Source organism: Patella vulgata, chromosome 4, assembly GCF_932274485.2.
Source record: "Patella vulgata chromosome 4, xgPatVulg1.2, whole genome shotgun sequence".
NCBI lineage: Eukaryota > Metazoa > Mollusca > Gastropoda > Patellidae > Patella > Patella vulgata.
The window spans coordinates 26,581,155-26,604,636 of NC_065882.2; the positions used below are offsets into that span (position 1 = coordinate 26,581,155).

Here is a 23,482-nt window from a genome sequence, read left to right on the forward strand (position 1 = left end):
AGGCTGTGATGATGTCATGCTTGGTTCCTGGTTCATACTTTTTAGATATGGTCACAAATTGCCATCATAAAGTCTGTCCGTCACCAACAATTTCTTCTGCAGTAGTACAACAGTTGTCATCCAATCTTTTGCAAATTATGAAGAAGCTTATTGAATTTCAGCATTATCTCTCTTACCATGAAAATTTAAATTAAAATCATTTTTTAAATAATCTTAGTTACATGTAGACTTGTCACCTAATTATCCAAACTCCAAATGGTTTAAAATGGTAATTATTTTTGAGGTCATCAATGGTTGGTAATAAATAATTTCCAATATGATGGAATTTAACTCTAATTGGGGTTGTTCAGGTTATATGTATAAATTAACACAAATTGGCTGAGCTGTCGCTGAGATGTAAATGCTTTAGCTTTCAATTTAGGGGTTGTACAAATTTTGTATTAGTTTTCAAGGAATGTCTTGCTTACTTTATAGCCTACTCTCTTAACTTGATTTGCTGTCCTTGTAAATATGAAAGCGCACCGCTTTGATGATTGATGATGGTAAATCTTGTTTGATACAATCATGTTGATAACGCGTGAGAATGATGTTTTCAAAAATGCGTAAGCACACTACAAATGAATTCTCTCCAACAAAAAAATTTGTATTTGTCCGAATGGGAATGTTGAAAATCACAATTGTATGGTGCAGATAAGGGACATAAAATTATATTTTTAAAAGGCATGGGTCAGTACAACGCCTACAGTTCTGAACACCAAGAACGTGCCATTGCGTTAATTCAATTTGTTATGAGTACCAGAATCACTGGAAGCAGCATTGCAACCAGAGTGGAAATGGATTTTTTTGTGTTGGTAAATCAAATTTTATTCCAATCAAATCAGTAGTGCATTTTTATTGCGTCTCAGTATATACCGTAAGCTCCATGTCATAACAATCTTATGATCAGACCACCAACCATACATTACTTTTAAATTCACACCCTACTAATCCTGTACAGGTTATAAATATTCATTTATATTACCTCACTTTGAAATTACGTGATATCTTATCAAAAAATGTGTGATTTTATCTGAAAATACCTGAAAATAGAATGACATGGCATTTACACATAGTACAGTTCAAAAATTAAATGAAAATCTTAAATAGATATACTTGCATTTTATTTCCAGTTCAAGGCAATTTAAATGTTGTCAAGGCCCTATTTAATAAAACATTCAATATAATTAAATTTACATGGTTTTGTATCTATGGTTCTGATTTTCTACACGACCACCATTATGTGCAGAACATTTTTAGTGAGTTAACATTGATTGATTTTAAAATTTATTCACAATGTTTGTGTCCATAAGACAAAATAGTCTATCGATTTTTAACGATTTCTTTATTGCCCATGATCTATTAGCAACACCTTGTGGGTGCTCTGTATGTTAAAGTAATCCACTGATATGAGTTTTCAAATTCAACCGGTGTCCTATGGAAATTATGGAAATTTGGTCCAGTCACAGTCCATTAATAGCCAGAATTAATAATCATAAACTAAACAATTCATTAAAACATTCATTAGGATTATTATGCTCAGATAGATTTTTCAAGCAGTAGAACGTTATAACTAAATACATGAAAACAAAAGAATGCACCATCTATAGTGCTTGGACTAGGCCTAGTGGTGTACATGTTGACCAGACGATGTCGAACAAAGAATTTGTTAAACGGCCCACAGTAATGACTTTAAAAAACACACACAGGGCAATTTAACCCAATCCTACTGTCAATAATTCAAATAATTACTGAATAATGAATAATTTTGATTTTACTAGAAAGCCAAAAAAATCTTTGCTAACAAAATAGAGTTATAAACATCGAATTGCTTGAATGGTTACCTCGTCTTAAATTTGATTTTATTTAGCGCTACAATGTCGATAAATACTTCCTGTTTCGAATTTAGAGGGAGGGTATTGTGCTTACATGGTTTAAATCCTAATGACGTATTGCACAATAACACCACTCTGAATATTGGATGAATTTAAAATCATATTTTCTGTTGTTTAACACATGAATACACAAGTACATCAAAACTCCTCTAATAAGATGTTTTATTTTCCCTCAAGCAACCTGGATGTGGGCCTTTAATCTTCTGATTGGCAAAATGGTTTACTTTAATGTTTTGAGGAAGAAAATTTCTACTGAATTGAACTCCTTTACATAAATATGAACCACAGTTTATTTTGACACCCCCTCCCCCTGTTTCCTTTTGTATTAACTGTTGATATCAGGTAACATGAATCACCTGTCAGTGAAGTTAGTTAAACCATGTGTTGATTTAACTAAAGTACTACAGGGACCATAACAAAAAAGACAAGAAGAACACAACCAACTACTTGACCTTCACCATTTTTTCCATGTCCAAAGTTGAAGACAATTTAAACAAAACATTTAGTAACATTTTCCTGATGCGCCATTTACATTTTAAATTTCTCATGGTTTAATACTCGCTAAATATGTACTCATTTAATAAAAAAAAACAAAATCAAAATAGAAACACTAGATAATCTGCTGACTTGGATTCAGTTGGATTTAAACTAGGTCCATCAGGTGTCTCCGCTACCAATAAAAGATGTTGGCGTCTTGTTAAACTCGAGCAGCATGTATCGATGAAAATGGTGCATCGTGATTTATAGTGTAAATAAGGTGCAGTCTGTAATGAATAGTAAGTTATAAATATTAAAGTAACTGTGCATGCTTTACATTTTTGGAAAATAACAAATTTCATGCGGCTTAATCCATGCTAATATGTCCTCAGATTGATTATTTAAAATTTAATTAAGAAAACAAAATAGAAATATGAGTACTAGATAATCTCCTGGCTTGGATTCAGTGGATTAAAAACAGGCCCATGAATTTGATATCGCAAAAAATAAAGATTACAGTGGGCTTGTTTACATAGGGAATTAGATTGATGGAATTTCAGTTCATAATATCTTTGTAACTGAATGGCATTGAACCATTTTTGGACTGATATTTCTATTAGAAATTCAACTTTTACAATATTTTAGTTTGAATATGATTCCTACATTGTTCAAATCATGCTCAGAAACTTTAATGTAATAATAGTATGAGTATGGACTATGGAAGTTACATCAAGCAATTACAAATGAAAGACATTTCACATTGTGATGCATTATAATATCTAATTTAAATCTTACAAAATAAAATGGATATAAAATTAAATTTGTTAAACGTCTATTGATTTTTACTGGTAGGTAACTAAGCAGTGACCACTGCTAATAAAACTGAAAACTACCAGAAACTAGATTAATCAAATGGATGTTACAATTCCCTTGACCTTTTGTTAACCTTTCAACAAATATATATATATATACTACCAGATAGTATATTATGTTTACTGAAGCACTCCATTGCCCAGTGAACTATCTAGATGGGGTCATGACCTCACAGGGTTTTGGCAGGAAGAATGTGGGCTAATTAACTCATTTATTGCAAGAGTCTTTGATAACAATAATCCCTTATGGCCATCCATATTTTTGTGTGGGATTTTAACAGTTTAATATGATGTAATAAAAAACAATAATAGCTAGTAGGTTGTACTGGTCAGTATTATTAATTGTAACCCCGAATGTATAGATAATCTTTAAGTGGCATTTAACAAATGGAAACACATTAAAAGAACACAGTTTTTATGGGATACAACCACTAGTTTTATTCTAAAAGCACGAGTTTAGAATAAAACTAGTGATTGTATGCCATAAAAACTGTGTTCTGCGAATGTATAGAGTCCATATGTAGATTATTGTCCCCCCACCTTTCGAAGAAAGCAGGGGACTATTAAGATGGGTCTGTCTGCCCGTCCGTCACACTTTTAGAGACACAATAACTCTCCTAATTGAGTCAGAATGTTCAAACTTGGTGTAGGTGTTTATTAGGTGAATGCCTTGATGGAGTTCGAAGATGAGCATTTTCGGTTCAGAGTAAACAGAGTGATAAGCAATTTGATTCTTCAAGACTTTGGAACTCAATAACTTTGGTTCTAATTGAGTGAGAGTGGTGAAACATCGTGTGAGAGAGAGAAATGAGGTTTGACGTCCTCTCAACACAAACTAGGTCATTTCGGGACTAACATATGGTCCAATTTTATTTCAATAATTCACTTGCAAGTGGGGGTCTTTAGCTGTGGGAGGAAACCGAAGGACCCAGAGAAAACCCACGAGGTTGGACAGGCTACCCTATTCCTTGTGACATACAACCGGGGAGTCGAAACCAAACCAGTTCAGTGATTAACATTTTGGGACAAGATAACTTTGATTCTAACTGATGAAGAGTTCAGTGGTGAACATTTTCTGCTTATACTAAGTATAGATAATCAGTTTTATTGCTAGATACTTTTGAAAAAGATAAATGTGCAATTAATTATGTGTCGTCTATTTATTTTGGGATTTCGGCTGGGGACTGCTGGCTTGTTAATACTTCATTTAATTTTAATTTCTTACATAAATCTTGCCATGCAACGGACTGTGTTATTTGAGCAATTGGGTTTTAACATCAAGATCTGGTCAAAATCATTCTGTTAGTCGATTTGTATGACTGACAGTAGACCAACCAGTGTTGTTAATTGCAAATCCTTGCTAACACAAGCAGTCTCATAATATAAATAATATGCTTGATAAATTGGCAAAAGAAGTGGTACACATCATACTGCCAATACTGAATACATCATGTGACATCCTATAAACAAACACAGTTCCAGTATTACATCATCTTTACTTGATAGAGTTAATATATACAGTTATTTATAAACAAGACATTAAAAACGACCAAGATCAACTTGTATTATTCATAAGCTTGAGCCCAAGCTTGAAACATGTTATAAAAAAAAGATTTTACCAATTTTTGGGTGGTGAGCATATAGGGGGTATGCCAAGCCCCAGTCTATATTTTAGATAAAAGTTGATGTCAAATATTGATGCGCAGCGGAAGCGCCATAATGGGAAAAATTTAGATCCATTTATTTTTTAACAGTTTAACATTTATCTGTTCCTAACCACTTCATGGATTTCAACCAAATTTGGTTGGAATATTGCTGTGGTAAAATTAAGTTGTTCTGCCCCATAGACAAAAGGTGCTAGCAACATTGGTAGATATATGTTACTTGTTAAATTTGTTAAAATCAATTTGCTTAGTCTCATAGGAACATACATGTAGTTGTGGCTGAAGAACCCAATTTTAAAACATTTTTATCTGACCAGAAATGTTTGCTTTAAAGTTGCTTATCCTGATATTAACCCCTTATAATATTTTCTCATAAAGTTTCTTGTTTGTAGTAAAAAAAAAAGAATGCTGCAGATCGATTTTGTCGATTACTGAGATAAAAAGGTTAATAATTTGCTTCATCCACGGTTGCAAAATTTGCAGTTTAGAAGGATGTCCATCTCTCAAGACAAAGACAATATTACCAAATTATTTTTCACCTTTAGTTTTAATGCAGATACTACAATATGTCTGGACATATAAATAATATAATTCTACAAGATATCTATACATATAAACATCTATGTATAATAGCATATATGCTGTATGTTATATGTATCAGATTATGTAATTTATTTGTTGTAAATGTCAGACTCTAGGTTAGTGGGGCATCGATTGTTCAACTCTTATTACCTATATATAACAATTCACTTAATAATTCAGTATAAGAATTATTCAAGCATAATATATTAAATTCTTATAAGTAGGCTGAGTTCTTTGTTCTCTATATGATTATAGTATAAGGTAATATCAGGTAATATTATGTGAAAAGGTTATTAAAAAATGTAGATAGAAAATGATGTATATAAGCTATATACTAGTATATTTGTAGTTGGAAAGTAAAACTCAGCTGTGATAATATACTATAATATTCCTATTTGACTGTGCTAATACCTTTTTTTGTTCAGTGTATATTTGAATGTTAGCATGTGCAATGACATAATATGACAAGGGTAAAGAATAAAAAGGTCAGTCATTCAAAATCATATAACCAAGATATAATTGTACCAGTAATTTTCATACGCCCACATTAAAATGTATATCCCCATCACCCCTGTCCTTCGGTTATTTAAAGTTAATCTCCAACTGACTTGATTTTTATACATAGAGTGTTCATGAGATCAAGATGCATTTGGATTTTAAATGATTTCTGATAAATCAGACAGATAAATTCATCATCATATTATATGTTTTACGTAATAAAGTTTAGCATCACAGAGGACTTAAGCCAATCAAACTTCAATGATTTCTGATAATTAAACATGCATTATGCAAGAGCTAAATCTGCCTATTGCAGGTCTTACTTCAGGCCTTAAATGTTATATAAACTATTAATTAGACATTTATTAACATGACAAGACCATAATCAACTCTCGATGCCATCTGATGGGACCGATTTTCAACAATCTGATTAAAACACAGATCTTATTTCGTTTTGTTTTTGTAGTTCAAAATTTCGTTTACTTGTCTTTACTACACTAGGATCTGGAAGAGTTGTTATATAACCTGTGTTCTGGGTGATCTCTTATGGACAATGTAGAGGTGAAAGTTATCATCTGTTCGATTTAAAATTTATACATTTAAAAGGTTATTTCTGATAACTTGAACAGCTCAAGTTTGCCATCAAATTACAGGAATTATGAAATTTTAATTATTATCAATAATTGCTTCATGGGTTTTTGCCCTTGATCACTCTGTTGTGTTTTGTAAATGCACCCATTACCTACAAAATATTTTTTTAAAATATATGGTCTACTGTGGTTATGTTTCTTTTTGTTGTTCCTTGCCCTGCCCAGCTCTATCTTTCTTTTATTAATCTGCTTCCTAGTCATTTAAACAAAAATGTTTTTTTTTTTAAAGAAATGGCACCGATTGTAATAGAAATACAGATATGACTTTGGATCAATACATTACAATATTATTTGAAGCCACATTATAAGTGAATTGTTCATTTAAATTTTACAGTCTTTGAAATTTTTACTAACATAAAATATATCAGTATTGTATTGTCAAATGTCAAAAACACTTGTTACTAACTGCTTCCAGTAAACAGGATCTAAAATCATTTTAATTGACTATATTCTGTGAGCTGGTTGAGTAGCTTCTACTTTTTATTAAATCCTGTTCACCTCTCTTGTGAAATGTGTGCTACGCTTAGCCTGGAATATTAAGCTACACCTCCATAGTCTGACAGCTAAACTAAAGCTCATAAATAATAAATTGCTGTACGTTCTTCTCAACCAATGGGTATTAAGAATGTGACTTATGTATATAATGTAGTGTTATGTGGTTGCGGTTAACTTCTCCATGTAGCCTGTAATGTATCTGTAGCTGTGTGGAGCTTTATTAAAAAAAAAAGTAGGACAGGTCAACCTCTAATCATCCAGCTAACACCACTGCTGGCAATTTGCTTTTATTATAATCAAAGGCTAGAGCCAGGTAGAGCTGACTAAAAGGTGACATACTTTAGTGTTAGTAGGAATAGATTTTAAGCCTATCAGTTTATTATGTGTGAATTTAAGCCAAGACTTTCATCTCTTCTAGACACAGTATCAAATATGTCTTCAGGCAGTTCATTATAATTTAGTGTTGAGCTAAGAAGATCAGTTATTGCAAAGTGTTTGATTTTAAGTAAAAAGAATCATCAGAATTTTAAATCTGTTGTTTAATAGACCAGACTATTTTGGGTAGCTGACAAAAATGGTTGACTGTGTTGGTTAGCAGAATGGATATTTATTTTCATCAAGGTAATTTTTAAGCTGTCTTTAAGAACAACTAGGTTAGGGTTAATTTCAAAAGTGTGTTAACAGCTTGTTTGTCAAGATCTAAATATAGCTCTTCTGGTAATTGGAAAATCATTTGTTATAACGATATCATATTATTTTTCAATCTAAACCGTCTACATATATTTTTGTTATAATTAAAGTGCAGTCATGAAATTAATGTGAAATATTTAGAGAGGTTGCATTGCAGTTGATTTCTCCCATCTCAGGAAATATTAATGAGTCCCACTAATAATGACCATGGTTTTACCCCTCACACCCATCCCCTCTTACACTATACACTAAAACACTAAAATTATGGAATACTCTGTCTGGCCATGGAACCATACTGCTAATTTATGTTAGAAAGTATGGAACTTCACACATCAAAGGGAGGTGAGTGGTGGACTTGATTGATTGCGATTGGGTTAACATGTCAGTTTAGTAAAAGTGGAAATCATGTTGGTCCCAATTATTGCAGTACACTCCTCCCATTGCACATTTTGTAAACACCATGTTCAATCTGAATAATATATCTTTTTTTATTTACACTTTCTTTTCTTTGATATTCTGTATCTTATCAGAATCCAAACAGCAGCCATACTTAATACATGGCAAGACCTTATCCCAGGTTATAAGCCCCCCCCCCCCCCTTTGAAAAATAATATGAAATAAAGATATGATTGATATAACTGTAATTAAATTGAGCCATGTTAGTTTCAAAATGACTTTTAAGTTTTGGGATGTTAATCCTTAATCCATTCCATCGTATGATATACCGGTTATAACATTATTGATGGCAGTATTATTGTTATAATGAAGCATTGTAGTTTTGCCAAATCAAATATTTTGATTTAAAAACTAAAACATGCAATTCAGTTAATTTCTTAAAACATAATACTAAATGCCAACAGAGTAATACAGTTTCCTGCATAATTCTTTTTTCAAATTTAATTATAACCCACATATTATATTAGTCCGGTTGGTACACAAGATGTTAAACCCATTTGTCATTGAAACATGCAATAGTTTGTGCTAGTATTTCTTAAAGCTCACTTTATGCTTCTGATGGATTAAATATTTCACACATTCATGTTTTAATAATAATTTTTTTTTTAAAATCACCCTTATATGGGATTAAGCCATTTTCTCAAAGTTGATTGCTCACCACATAATGAATTTATTAGCAACTTTAGAATAAAGTCATTTCGGAAGTCAATGTCATACGGAATATATCACAATACAAAATGATTTCACTTCTGTGGAAGGCATTAATCTGCATTATTCATAAATACTGCAAGTGCTTTAGTTTTATATTCAAAATTTAGTATGACTTTATCTAATTAATAACAACAAATTATCCTGGCTTGTGTAGACCCATTGCAGCTTTCATTACATGTATAAATCCATTGTAATTGTTTCATAGATGAACAATATATTCTACTTATTGTATAAAAAGCTGCCACCTGGTTCTAATAATAAGTGATAATAGCATTATATACATAATTAATCCTATGACGTCTTATATTAACTTTAATACCACCATACTGACCTAATTAAAGTCATTGGCATGTGTTGAAACAATTGAGGTATTTTATAATAGTACTGGGATACACCAACATTGAAGTATATATAACTTAAATACTAATCGTGTTAAAATAAGGGGGGTTAGGTGGCCGAACAGGTAACGTGTGTGCGTTGCATCATAAGGTATGGCATGGTTTCGATTCTCCACTTATACATGACAAGGAGTAGGGTTGCCTGTCCAACCTTGTGGTTTTTCTTTGGGTCCTCCGGTATTCTCCCACTGCTAAAGACCCCTACGTGCAAGCAAATTATTGAAATAAAATTAAATCATGTTAGTCCCGGATGACCTAGTTTCTCTCTTTTTTTCTCTCTTTTTCTGTCAAAATAAAATACCTAAATAAAGTGAATGTCCTATACAACATAAAGAACAGTAATCCACAATAAAATATGTAATTTGATCAATGAAATACAAAGTTTTCTTTAGAAACGAGATGAATATATTGAATATTTATCAAAATAGGTAATTGTTATTTATATAGCAAGAAGTGGTGGTGGCTCAGTGAGTAAGGAATTGGCTCGCTAACCCGGAGTTTCGGTGTTAGATCCTTGTGTTGGCTGAGAAATTTCATAGGGATTTTCGAGCATGGTTCCCCCTTGTCAGTGGTGTAGGATAGAGGGCCTGGCAATGGATGTATAATCATTTGGATGTGACAGAAAACTGGGGTTCGGTGTACACATTGATGTGCAAGTAAAAGAACCCTTGACAGTTAAATTTCGAAATAAGAGTAGGCCGTAGTACCAATGTCCGGAATGGATCATTCTTGTTAGCTACATCATTGGATAATACTATATTGTAGTGTAAAAAATTTACTCACAATAATTGACATTGATATATCAAGCTTGTATAAATTCTGTACTAGTCTGACCCATTGATCTGTTAGAATTTTATATGACCATAATATTCTTTTGTCAACCTATCTAGTCCTTTCTAAGGTGAAATGTTTATGGGTCATTTGATTAAGATAAAGATTTGAATTTCATTACATTTGTATACTGAAATGGTGTCATATTTTGTTTTTACTCCCATTTATCGACCCTCTACAATTGCATGTGGAGATCTACAGGCTAAAGTTATAATTCTTACAGTCGCCCTTGTTCAATTTTGAAAAATCTAGTGGCTGTTATCTGTACATGGTTAGATAGTGTCACTGCCTCTGTCCATCGTGGATAATTTCTTGTGAACATTAATAATATGATCTTTTCAAAATTAATATATGTTGTTTTCATTGGTGAGACAAAGAAGCCTATTTCAACAATTTCTGATAACTTTGTGAATGTTCTAAAGGCAAAAGTTGTCTTTCAATCTGTTCAAATTTATATGCATTATTTATATTGTTGAAATGTAGAAGCCTGTAAAACAATCAACAATCTCCATTATTTCTAGAATTATTGCTCACTTTGTAGAAACTTGTGATAGGTTTAACTGCAAGAATCATCTGCTGATCTACATGTACTTTCAATTTCAGTTTCAGACAATTGCTTTTAGAGTTATTGCCCTTGATTATGTCATAGAGTGTTGTTGATGCGCCAATGATATTACACAGTATGGTGTACATATTTTGCCTTTTATTCTCCCGGGCTATTGAAATGGGTTTGTCCATATGTGTAAAACTTTTGGAGCCTAATAACTATGTTTCTAAATTGAGGTAAACTGTTCAAACTTAGTGTAGTTGTTCTGTAGGTGAATGTCTTGACTGGCAACCAATCGTTTTCTTATACACATCCAATATACAGACAGAAGAATCAGAATATGACACCTTTATGGACTTCTTCTAGAAATAGGCTTCTGTTTATTACCTGGGAACCTATCATTGAAAATTTTACCGAAACACAATCAGCCTACATTTATACTCTTCTTTTTTTATTTAAATAAGATTGAATTGGTCTATTAAAATAGGGAAATAATATCAGTATGACGTCTTAAGTTTTCAAGGCAATAAGTTTTACTCTTTTATTCCATTCCTTTCTGCAGTGTTTTAAATTGAAGTCCATCGTAAAAAAAGGAGCAATAAAATGTTTTGTAGAGAGGTTAATTATTAAAATAATGTTAAATCTACACTTATTTCGACTCTTTGATTTAAAATATGATATTTTTTAAATAAATATATTAGGTTAGGTTTATCATTTAGAGAAAAATATTAATATTTGATGTGTATGAATCTTGAAAACTACTGCTTTAATTTTGTTTGACGTTAGTCAGATTTTACTAGATAGTAAAATATATATTTATGTGGCGTATTATTATTCTTGGAGTAATAAAATGTAAACTTTTTAAAATAATAAATGTTTTTATCAACTTTGATCAGTTTATAATATTGTTTGAATACCATGGAATGGTGTTTTTTGCCATCCACAAAAAACAAAATTTTGGTGACTAAATATTTTAGGGACAAATATTGTAAAAGGTGGTACTTGTTCTCTGAAATTTTATTTTCACAATTTTCATGTACAAAAAATATTAGTATATATGACCATATAGGTGTGTTAAAATGCTACAGTCAACATTTCATCAATTTAATTTCTTATTTAAAAAAACAACATACCATGTGAAATAATGTTATTATAGTTTTATTTTGACACAGTTCATTATTAAAATGAACCAGTTATTATTAAAACTAGATCAGTTGTAAATTAGATTAGCTAAAGTTATAATGTAGACTGCTTATAAAACTTGGGGGGGTTGGATGGCTGAATGGTTAGCGTGCGCGCGCTGTATCATAAAATCTGTCATTGAGTCGACTGGCGTGGTTTCAAATCCCCGGTTGTATGTGGCAAGGAGTAGGGTCGCCTGTCCAACCTCATGGGTTTTCTCCGTGTCCTCCAGTTTCCTCCCACTGCTAAAGACCCCTACGCGCAAGCGAATTATGTAAATAAAATTAAACCATATGTTAGTCCTGAAATGACCTAGTTTGTGTCGAGTGGATGTTAAACCCCATTTATCTCTCTCTCTCTTATAAAACTTTATTTGATAGTTTTAGGCTCAGAAATAATGATTTAAACCGTACTTTCCTGAATGTATTCACAATTGAATTTCTGATAGATTAGGATTAAAAATATTCAAATACACAGCAAGTAATAACATCTGTGCTTGAATTCAGTGATCATTGTTTTATTGTGTAACTCACAAATTAATTATTCTTAAATGATTACATTTTCTGTAAAAATTTTAAAATAGGTAAAAAATATTTGAGCTGAATAAGGAATTGTTCCTTGATTAAACAAATTTTTAAATCTCCCAAGATTTCGTCTAATATTAGTAATAAACAGTTCAATGCAGAGAGATTTTTATGTATAAAATTTGTGTTTATCTTCAAAGCATCCTCTTCGAAATGTTTCTGGTGTTGATGGCAAGACTATCATTTGAACACTTTCACCGCATCAATGAACAAACATGGAATGGACATTTATTTACTGATATTTAAAAAGAAAACTATATTTTGTGCAAAATAAATGAAAGAATCTTATAGTGGTACATGTATGTTTCTATCATGTATCCTAATATACTTATTCTTTTAATTTGAATTTGTAGTTTAACTACCAGCTTATTGTTTGATGGTGTCTCTATACTTGACTTGTGTTGCAGCTTAGATATAAAAGCCTACTTAACCGCACCTAAATGTTCTGTCAAGGAGAAGAGGTGAATGTGAAATGCTGAAAGATAATCTGGATACAAATCTTTAATCCTTTCATCCAAGACACTCATTATAGAGATTTTGTATTGTATTATTTCAGGTGGTGACTATATTTGGGGTATAGATAAAATAGTTCGTGAATGTGAAGGTAAGTCATTGTATTAATGTTTTATTATACACTTCTGTGTCTCACCTTATTATCTATTACTTTTTCTATTATACTTTTCTTTTACTTATATAATGTAAACTAAAAAGGTGCCAGGCTGTCTGAAAAGATTTCAAGTAGGGAGGCGGTTAAGTAGTTCAATTAAAAAATCTCTATTTTAGTCCCCTATAGATGACTTTAAATTAAACTGCATTTGTTTAGCTTACATAATAGTAAGTTTTGGAAACTTCACCAAACAAATACAAACATAAACCTAGAAGACAAAACCACAGACAGTACACAAAACACACAGACATTGTTATTAATAAATAATAAGCACTATCAAATCAAGTGTCCTAATTAAAAACTTGAAAATTAAATTCATAACCTAAAATAGCGAACAAATAATGTATCACATGGCAATCCATATCATTACTTATATTATAAAAACTTTTTGGGAAATAAAACATGTGCATGTACCGTAATAACAATCCAGTTTTATATGCCTACTTTTTCAATGTTGACATGTTTTGTCATCACAGATGTGTATAGTTGTTGTGAGCTCTCAACATCTGCCTTGATCTAAGAAATCAGAATTTTCCAATTGCAAAATATTTTCATGCCAATAAGTAGTATAGCTAGAGTTTGTGTCGCCGAGGGCGTCCTTGCATTTGAACTCAAAACTTGGAAAGAGTTAATATGTTTTGATGTGTTTTATTTCAGGGTGTGGCAAATGTTACCATAGTGAATGTTCTGGGAGAGCATCAACAACTCAGTGTACAACTCAAGAACGTACTATTCTAAAACCTGATTATATTCCAAACCCGGTTGTAAGTTCTCATCTTTCTATATTTAAATTATATTTTTGAGAGCCAATTCACACAAGTGCAGTCCACATTTGTTCCAAAATAATTGTTAGATTTGAGCCGTATAAAGTAGTGTTGCATTGCCTAGTGGTGTAAAGCATACACTACAGATTATGCACTAATCAGCGATTGGAAGTGGTTGGGGTGTCGATCCGGGTTTGTTAGTTTAAGGTTAATTTAGACATACCATGTTTCTACACAACATAAATTTTCAGCCCCTACACTGATATCTGTCCATTCCGATCTATCTGAAATATATATGCAATGTTAAGATTGGCGAGACAAAGAATCCCATTGAATTTCAGCAATTTCTGTAATTACTTCAATAGTTATTCCTCTTGCACTCTTTGTAAAACCTTGTGAACCCTTTAGCCTGTCAAATGTTAGTGATGGTATTTTGGAAAATGCAAACAGAAAATGTAAATATAAAATGTTTTGATTCTTACACGATGTTGTTTTCTGTTTGAAATGCTATAAATTATAGATTTTATATTAAGCTGTTATTAATCCTGTCTGTAGCTGTTTTATTTTTCACTAATGTTGAATACATGTTACACATACACACATAGATTATTATTTATCTTAGGGCCATTCACAACATCTGATAAAATCTTTCCAAAAACATTTTTTACCTTATAATATAGCAGATATTGTGATTGATTTACTCATTAAATAGAATCTAAACATCACAAGTGACCTTTGGTTAACCCCTCGGTGACAGGACTTGGCAGGTATATATCCTTTTCCAAGCTAGTCTCCAGAAATTAATAGATGAAGTTTGTCTCCTAAGGCTAAATTAAATACTACGCCTAACATTATTATAGTTATCACTATTCAGAAAAATAACATTAAAGAAGTAGAACTTCCTGAATCATTATTTATCTATGATTTTGTTAGAATTTAATTGCAATTGCATGATTTAGAAGGAGCATTTAGGTGAAATAATACAAAACATACTGGCTGGCCAGAAATAACAATTGGAATTTAAATAATGTCTTTCCTTAAAAAAAATGTAAATTTTACTTTGAAAAATTAAAATCTACTGTAGCAGTGCATAGACTTTTTTTCTTGAACAGACATTTAGTAATTAAACATTTTGACAGACATTAAGTAATTGAACATATTAACACAAGGTACAAATTGTATTTGATCCCCAATCAATTTTAATTATATTTCATTACTATTGTTGTTATATATGATTGTTTTCCATCCACATATTTTTATTATTGGTTTGATAAATAAGAGGTTATCTTCATTGAAACATTGCTTAGTAGTAATCGATTCCGTAATTGTGTACCTACCGTAATAAACTTTGATGCTTATGATTTAACCAATCTGGAAAATCTTTTTTTTCAATATAGACCTTTTTTAAAGACACTTATATGGGTATACTACTTCTGAATTTATGAAATTCAGAAGTAGTATACATATAAGTGTCTTTAATTTGTGAAATTTACTTCTTTATGTCTTATATTATAAGGATTATAATATAGACCTTAATTATTATTATACTAGGCAATACTTTGTACCAGAGAATTTCAATACAAGACCTTGTAGACTTCTGATAATTAGTGTAAAATGATCTCTATAATTTGTAAAATACATTTGAGTTTTAAATGTCAGGGACACTCAGACATCTCTATCAAATGTTGAATTTCTACAGTTTAACATAAATATTGACAGATTTTCTTTACCTCCAACATTAAAACTTGTCAATTTGTATATATATTTACAGAAACTTTTATCTGTTCATTTTCTAAGCATTTATGGCAGACAACATCTTACACATAAATATGAAGAAAAAGATTTTTACTCTTAGCATGTATGAATATAATAACAAATGTAGCAGTTTTATTTTGTGTCATGGGTTGGCTGTAACCAACTGTTTTATTAGGACCCTGTTGTTGACATATTAACATTAATATTCAAATTAAATTGTGAGGTTGACCTGGTCAGTTCAGGTTAATGTACTTTGTAGCTAAGTGAACAAAATGACAAATAAGTTTTAATCACCTCATTAAGGTCGAGTGAATAGTTAAATTTAAAGGTATTTCATGGTGTAGTAACTGTAACTTCTACCATTAAACCAGTTGATTTAAATTAGAAACAAGTTTTTAAAGTAAACATGTTGCCAGTCATTACAAAATGGCTTGTTGACAAATAACATAGCTGGTATGCCATCATTTCTGATTTAAATTTAAGAATATTATGGATAACATTACATTAGATATTAGTTTTTTGGGGCCATTTAGCCAATTAGTTTTGCAATAATTATTTTTTGTCATCCAAAAATTTTCAGATGTAATCTGACAAAAATAACCACTGACATCAAATGGATTTAACCTATTTTTATTGTTTTCTGTGCTTTTAACTTGTTTGTATGTTACTGTTAATATGGTTTTATTTTCATAATTTCTTCCCAAATTCGATATTGGGGTGACATTAAGGCTGAAAGATTTTAAAGATAATAGGCTATTTTTTATCTTCTTGTATTACTGATGATGTTGAATCTCTCATAACCTATTGGCCAACCACAGGAGGTACAACAGTGCCAAATACCAATAAGGCCGCAACCTAACATTAACCCATATCTCAACCAATGGGAACAAGCCTCCCCTTTTAACATCTGGCGTTTGACTTTTCTGTGCTGTGTACTGGTGTAAAGAGTGTATTCAGCTTGTACTATTGCATTATTTAGCCGATTTATTTTCATGATTTGAAGAAGTCAGAAAAAAGTAATAGAAGCTTAATGCCAATACCATATTATTATAAATTTGCAACCATATATAAAATCTTGTAAAAATAGTCCATGTATAATAAAGGTTGGATTATAAGATTTATAGGACTGCAAACATTGAACTCTAGCTCTGTGATGGGAATTACATCATTAAATCGGTTAGAACAGTTGAAAGAATGATTATATTGAGTTTTCAATTAAGAAAAAAAATCAATGATCCCATATATAGGTTTAGTTCTGTGGAGTTATTACATGAATGAATAACCTACATTTATATGATTAACCATTTATTATTGGAAATATGAATAACTATTTTAAACTTTTGACATTGAAGTATTTCCACATATTATTAGGAATGAATTAACATGGGTTTTTTTGTATCTGAAAAGAGTCCAAATTTCTTTATGTAATTTCACACAGTGAATTTAAAAGGCATGAACCATGTTTTATTTAAGAAATAATTAACTACTAAGTATGTACAGCATTAACTGAAAATTTTCACTTTGAAAAATTACATCCTGTTCCAAATCATGTCACCTCTAAGCTTAGATATATATTTTAATACATTACACGGTACTGAAGATATGACTTTTCTTAAATTTTTGATTACATCCCTTCAAAAAAAAAAACAACCCCAAAAAATGATAATACAGTTAAAAAATAATTTTATTTTTGAAAAAAACAATTATTTAGAAAAATGGCATTTGTATTAAAAGCAAAAAAAAAACATTGTTAAATATGGTATTGTTGAGGAAAATTGGCTGTGGACAGGGGTAAAAATATATAGTTAAATAGTGGTGGGTGGTCCATCTAAATGTGAAAAAACCCCAACAAATGTATGGTAAGGAAGTTATTAATTAGTAGTATAATTTAGTTCATTTGTTTTATAGCCATTGGAAAATTGGACAGTTAATAATGTGATTGATTGGATGGCTGCTTTGAACCTCTATCGATACGCTGAAACCTTTCGAGAAGCAAACATCACAGGCCGAGACCTGAATAACATGGATGAAGAAAAATTAAGGGTAGGTTTTCCTCCTTTATATGCCCACATTGAAATGTCATATATTGTCGTCGCCCCTGTCCAGCCATCAGTCCAACATCCACCTCTAGAGGCTAAAGTTAATATCCGATTGACTTTAAATTGATACGCATGAGACAAAGAAGTCTATTGATAAACAAGGATTACCGATAATTACTACAGGAGTTATGGCCCTTGATCACTTTCAAAAATCGTGTTGTCATTCTAGAGGCTAAAGTTAATATCCGATTGACTTTAAATTTATACAGTGATTAAGTTTATAAGACGAAGAAGCCTACTGATTTTCAAGGAATTCCGATAAATTGTCAGAGTTATGGCCCTTGATTACTTTGAAAAATCTTGTGGGCTCTACAGGCCAAAGTTATCATTCGATTAATTTCAAATTTACTAACTGTGTTAAGGTCATGAAACGAATATTTTTATTGATTTTCAATGAATTTTGATAACTTGAACAGCTAAATCCATGATATTAAATGTTTTGTTAGCATAGGGCAGAACTAAAAACTAGAAGCCAAACAAATTCTACTGATTTCTGATAATACTTCATGAGTTGTTATTTAATCAGATTTGAGTGTTTTATAAATGTTTCATTACCGACAAAAGAAAAAATATTTGACAGCCCTTGTTGACTGCCAAGACATCTTAGCTACTTGGGCGTATGTTTTGTTGCCTGGCAATCTATTTTTAAAATTATTAGAGCTTGTCAAAATACTTATTATGCATGGTTTTTCAAGGCAACGTTTGTTTTCATGTATACCTTAATGCAGAAATAGTAAATATTTCATGTATGTTTAAATTCAGGATTAATATATTTTATTTTCTTTATCGTATTAGATTATGGGTACTTGTTAAATAATTCTGTGTTGGTTTTATTCAAATTTGAAATGGAAAATTCTGTTGGATGTTTTGGTTCCATATATTTATGTCATAAACAATATCATGCACAGATTTAACTAGAAATCAAGTTAAATTTATTTTGGCCTCAATGAACAATATAATGCCTTGATCTACAATTTTACTTGTAAATAAATAGCACATAAGTTTGTCAAAGTTTTATTTTTGTAACCTTGGCCCGCCCCCCAACATATATATGTACAGTATCCTGTTCACATTTCTATATTCTTCCTTTTTGACCTACTCCCAAAATTATATGTCTGCAAATCTGTATATATTTACTCATATATTTTGATTTATTTTATATATTATCTATTTAAAAGTAACAAAAATATCCACTTTATTATAAAATCAAAGATCATAAGATAAATAATACCCTATAACATCTGTGGTTGACAAACTCTCCGCATATTTTGTTCATTTTTTTGTCTTAAATACAGAATTTACAGGATATAATTTACAACAGGTCACATCCCTGCTGCTCAAAAAAGATTTTTTAATTAAATTAATGAATACTTCTATAGATATTATTGAATATGTTGGGGTTTTAATCAGATTTCACTGAGGTTTTGTTTTTTGTCAGTGATATTCCCCCACAAATTGTTTTTATCAGGGAAAAATAAAATACTTTTTGATTAGTAAAGTTTGCTTTATAACTAATACAATTATTCAGGTAATACTTTAAATATCATTAGAGAACATTCTTTATACAACTGGTGTGATTTAAATTTATACATTTTTTCTAAAAAGGATGTACATTTATAATAATATTGTTTGGTTAATACAATAATTCTACATGAAAGTGATATAAAATACAAGTTATTTAGTAATGAGTATAATATTATTATACAGTATAGGTTGACTGTTACAATATAAGTTGTTGAGAGATGTATTATGATATAGTCAGCTCTATAATAAAGAATATTAACATATTATTATTATGGAGAAAGCCAACTAGACAAAAATCAATATCGGATAGTCCATAGGTATATGTGTATATATAAATGTAGGTGGTCACACAGATTTAGGCCATTGCTCTCTTCTTAACATAGATTTTACCATGGTTACTATTGAATGAACAGTAAAGAAAAAGCGGAATATTAATAGCTTTCTATTATAAGGTAAAAAGGAGTTTGTAAGAGGTCAGTTGTAACAGTAGAAATTGTTGAAAAGAGCACTAGTTTGTCCTAATAAAAAAACACTAGGCTATAAGAGGGATATTATTATAAAATATAATCCTCGAGTGGCATTTAGTCATTGAACACATTTAAAACACAATACAATTTGTATGAAAAACAATCACTAGTTTGTACGCATATAACACAACCTTTAGATAAGTGTCCCCATGTCGTTATCAAGCACAAATTATAAAATATTTGTCCATTTTTAATTATGATTTTTTTTCTTATGGATGAGTAATAAAGTTTTCTTGTTATTATAATGTTTTCATATCAATCTATCTACTTTATGGGCACGTAAACACAGATATGACTAGTAATTTGCTTCAGGTAAAAAAATTGGAATCGGATTCAAAGGTTATGAACAAATCTTATTTGTTAATCCACATGTTGAGGCTATATGTGTGTCTTTATTTGGATTATCGGGGGGTTGGATGGCTGAATGGTTAGCGTGCGCGTGCTGTATCATAAAGTCTGTCATTGAGTCGACTGGCGTGTTTTCGAATCCCCGGTTGTACGTGACAAGGAGTAGGGTCGCCTGTCCAACCTCGTGGGTTTTCTCCGGGTCCTCCGGTTTCCTCCCACTGCTAAAGACCCCTATGCGCAAGCGAATTATTGAAATAAAATTAAACCATATGTTAGTCCCAAAATGACCTAGTTTGTGTCGAGTGGACGTTAAACCCCATTTCTCTCTCTCTCTTATTTGGATTATCAGTGTAAATTAAAAAATTTATTTGAATTTGGGTGAGTCACTGTGACTCAGTGAGTATGACGTTGGCTTACTAACCTGGAGGACCTGTGATCGATTCCTGCGTTGGCCGAGAAAGTTCATCTGGATTTTCTGGTGTGGTTCCCCCTTGTCAGTGGTGCAGGACGAAAGGGTGTGGCAAGGGACAACATATTATCATTTGGATGGAGTGAAAAACAGGTCCTTTGTACACATTGGTATGCACATGAAAGATCCCTTGGCAGTTGGAATTTAAAATAAGAGTAGTTTGTAGTGCCTCTGTCTGGGCAAAATTTCCCTCATAGCACACTGTATGGCATATGCTCGTCTTCATTAGTCCAGTCAGAGTAGGACATTAAACCCAATTTCATTTCAAAGGCAGTATTAATACAGTTGAAATTGAGTGCTATTTGTACATTAAATAAAGTATTAGTTTTTAGATAATTACGAGGGTCTGATTTAAGAATTCTACGTCTGAAAAGGATAGCTCAGTGGGGTTGAAACAAACTTTTGCAACCAACAAGTACAATCATTGAATGAATCATAGACTTAAGAACTGCAACTGTAGTGTTGTTATTGTCCTCGTACCAGACCATCTTGTGAATCTACCCATTGAAATCACCAGAACTGGACAAAACTGGCTATAGGGCAGTCATCAAGTACCTGCAACTGAAAGGACTAATCCCATCATAGTAAAGAAGTGGGCTTCGAAATTTAAGCATGGCAGAGAGAGCCTTGAAGATGATCCGCATCCTGAACGCCATCAACAGCCAACCGTTCAAGAAAACATTACCAGGTGCATGACATGATGGCTGATAGACAATTGACCACTCTGCATATTGCCATTGGTGTTGGCATCTCTCATAAGAGGGTTGAGCACATTATCACCAACGAGTTAGGAATGACAAAAGTTTCTGCAAGATGGGTGTCAAAGCTCTTGGCTGCGGATCAGAAACGTGTCCCGTGACAATCTGCGCAGTTTTGAAGCAATCCATGATTGTGGCTTCGAACTCATTGACCATCCACCTTACTCACCCGATTTGGCTCTGTCAGTCTTCTACCTGTTTTCAAAAATGAAAAAGAAACTAGCCGGTCATCATTTTTCTAGTAATGATGACGTTATGTCGACTGTGAACGACTTTTTTAGGGTGGCTGAGTTTATAAAAAAAAAAAAAGAAAAAGAAATTTGGAAAAAAAAATAGAACTACATGTAGAATAAAGGCATGTAGTCATGTACTAAATTATTGTGATACTTAGTTTTTCCTTTTTAATGTTCATGGGGGTTGGATGGCCGAATGGTTAGCATGTGCGTGCTGTATCATAAGGTCTGTCATTGAGTCAACTGTCCTGGTTTCTATTTCCCAGTTGTACCTGACAGGGAGTAGGGTTGCCTGTCCAACCTCGTGGGTTTTCTCTGGGTCCTCCGGTTTCCTCCCACTGCTAAAGTCTCCCACTGCAAATAAAATGTTGAAATAAAATTTAACCATATGTAAGTCCCGTAAGGACCTAGTTTATTTCTCTCTCTCTCACTCTCTCTCAATGTTCATGTGTCATTGCTTAGCTTGGTGCCTTTTTTTTTGTTAGTTAAAAAATAAGATTTCCTGGCCTTGACGTTATTGTAAATAAAATGGTAGACATATGCTCAAGAATTTTTAAAAATAATTGAAATAAAAAACTGGTACTGTACAGGGAGCTATAGGCCTTAATCACGGACTCCAAAGACTACCATTCAATATGGACTCTTCGCGTTTCATCGTCATTTGTAACAAGGGACTCGAAGAACGAGACTAGACATATTCCACAAGTTATGCCAAATGGTGACCCCATATTCTTAACTGGAGAGCATGCGCAATAAATACTATCGGTGTGGACTGGAATAACCAGACGTTAGAGATTGCCATGCGATTGAGACTTCTGGTGTATTTCGATAAACATAACTGATTTGAAATTAGAGTAAAAAGGGAAAAGATTGGATGTAAATCAGTTTATATACATTCATATTACATTATTATATGCGTTGCAACCCATTTGTGTCAATTTCTAGGTCTCAAATATTAGTAATTTAGCTCCTTTAAGTGTTCCAGAGTTTTGTTTCTTGTATTCAGTAAATATTTAATTTGATACATTGTGTTAGACAATATACATGTTGGTAAGTTAATAGCATTTGAAGTACCGGTAGTCAAATTTCAAGGTGATTTACTAAAATTGTCCTAAAGCCTCTACTTGGCAAGTTTCCAACTAATTCAGGTCACCGTGTGACATGTGATCTGCCTGTGCCCTACATCCCTTGTTGCAGCAGCAGTTGTGACCTACTGAATGGGTGAAATGCTTGACAAGTTATAAATAGAATCATGACGAAAGCCAGCTAGCACAGAGCTGGCGCAGGCAAGTCGTCATACATTTACTCAGTTAACCAGTAGACAGCTTACTGTATGGTCGAATGTTAATGTGCTGTACAACATTTACCGTTCGATTTGCTGGAGACACATGTGCAAGGAAAGACGTTAACAATTAAAAGTACAATATATTTGTAGTTTTAATTTGTAAATGTGAACTATTTTCATGGCTTTATATTATGGAAATTGTGGTTATGGCTTCACACAAGCTCATAAATATCAGGTAGGCTAACCTACTTTCTTCTTGGTTTTTGTGCTACTGACTGGCCATTACTTTCTTCGCAAACGATATATTTTTCCTCTCATTCGTCTGCTACGAGCAATGTAAATCGACATGTAGTTCGTTTACACCGTTATTTCTTGAGAATGGTCTATATTATTGGACAAAGAACTATGCCTATTACCACCGAATAGAAATTGTATGGTACCGGTGCGGTATATTTGTGGAGAAGTGGATCAGTTTTAATCATTAG

At 32.0% G+C, this 23,482-nt stretch overlaps 1 protein-coding gene across 4 annotated transcripts in view; it reads left to right on the forward strand.

Annotated features, from left to right (window-relative positions):
• The window catches only part of LOC126818331 (phosphatidylinositol 3-kinase regulatory subunit gamma), a 112,909-nt gene that overhangs the window by 79,044 nt on the left and 10,383 nt on the right, over window positions 1-23,482 (forward strand). For 2 of the 4 annotated variants that reach the window (XM_050545670.2, XM_050545671.2), the window contains 3 exons: window positions 13,125-13,172; window positions 13,893-13,999; window positions 17,663-17,797. In XM_050545670.2, the coding sequence (XP_050401627.1) occupies window positions 13,125-13,172; window positions 13,893-13,999; window positions 17,663-17,797 (290 nt within the window). Of the gene's footprint in view, window positions 1-7,335; window positions 7,791-13,124; window positions 13,173-13,892; window positions 14,000-17,662; window positions 17,798-20,464; window positions 23,233-23,482 lie in introns of those variants that run through there. The other 2 variants (XM_050545672.2, XM_050545673.2) reach the window with 2 other exon arrangements.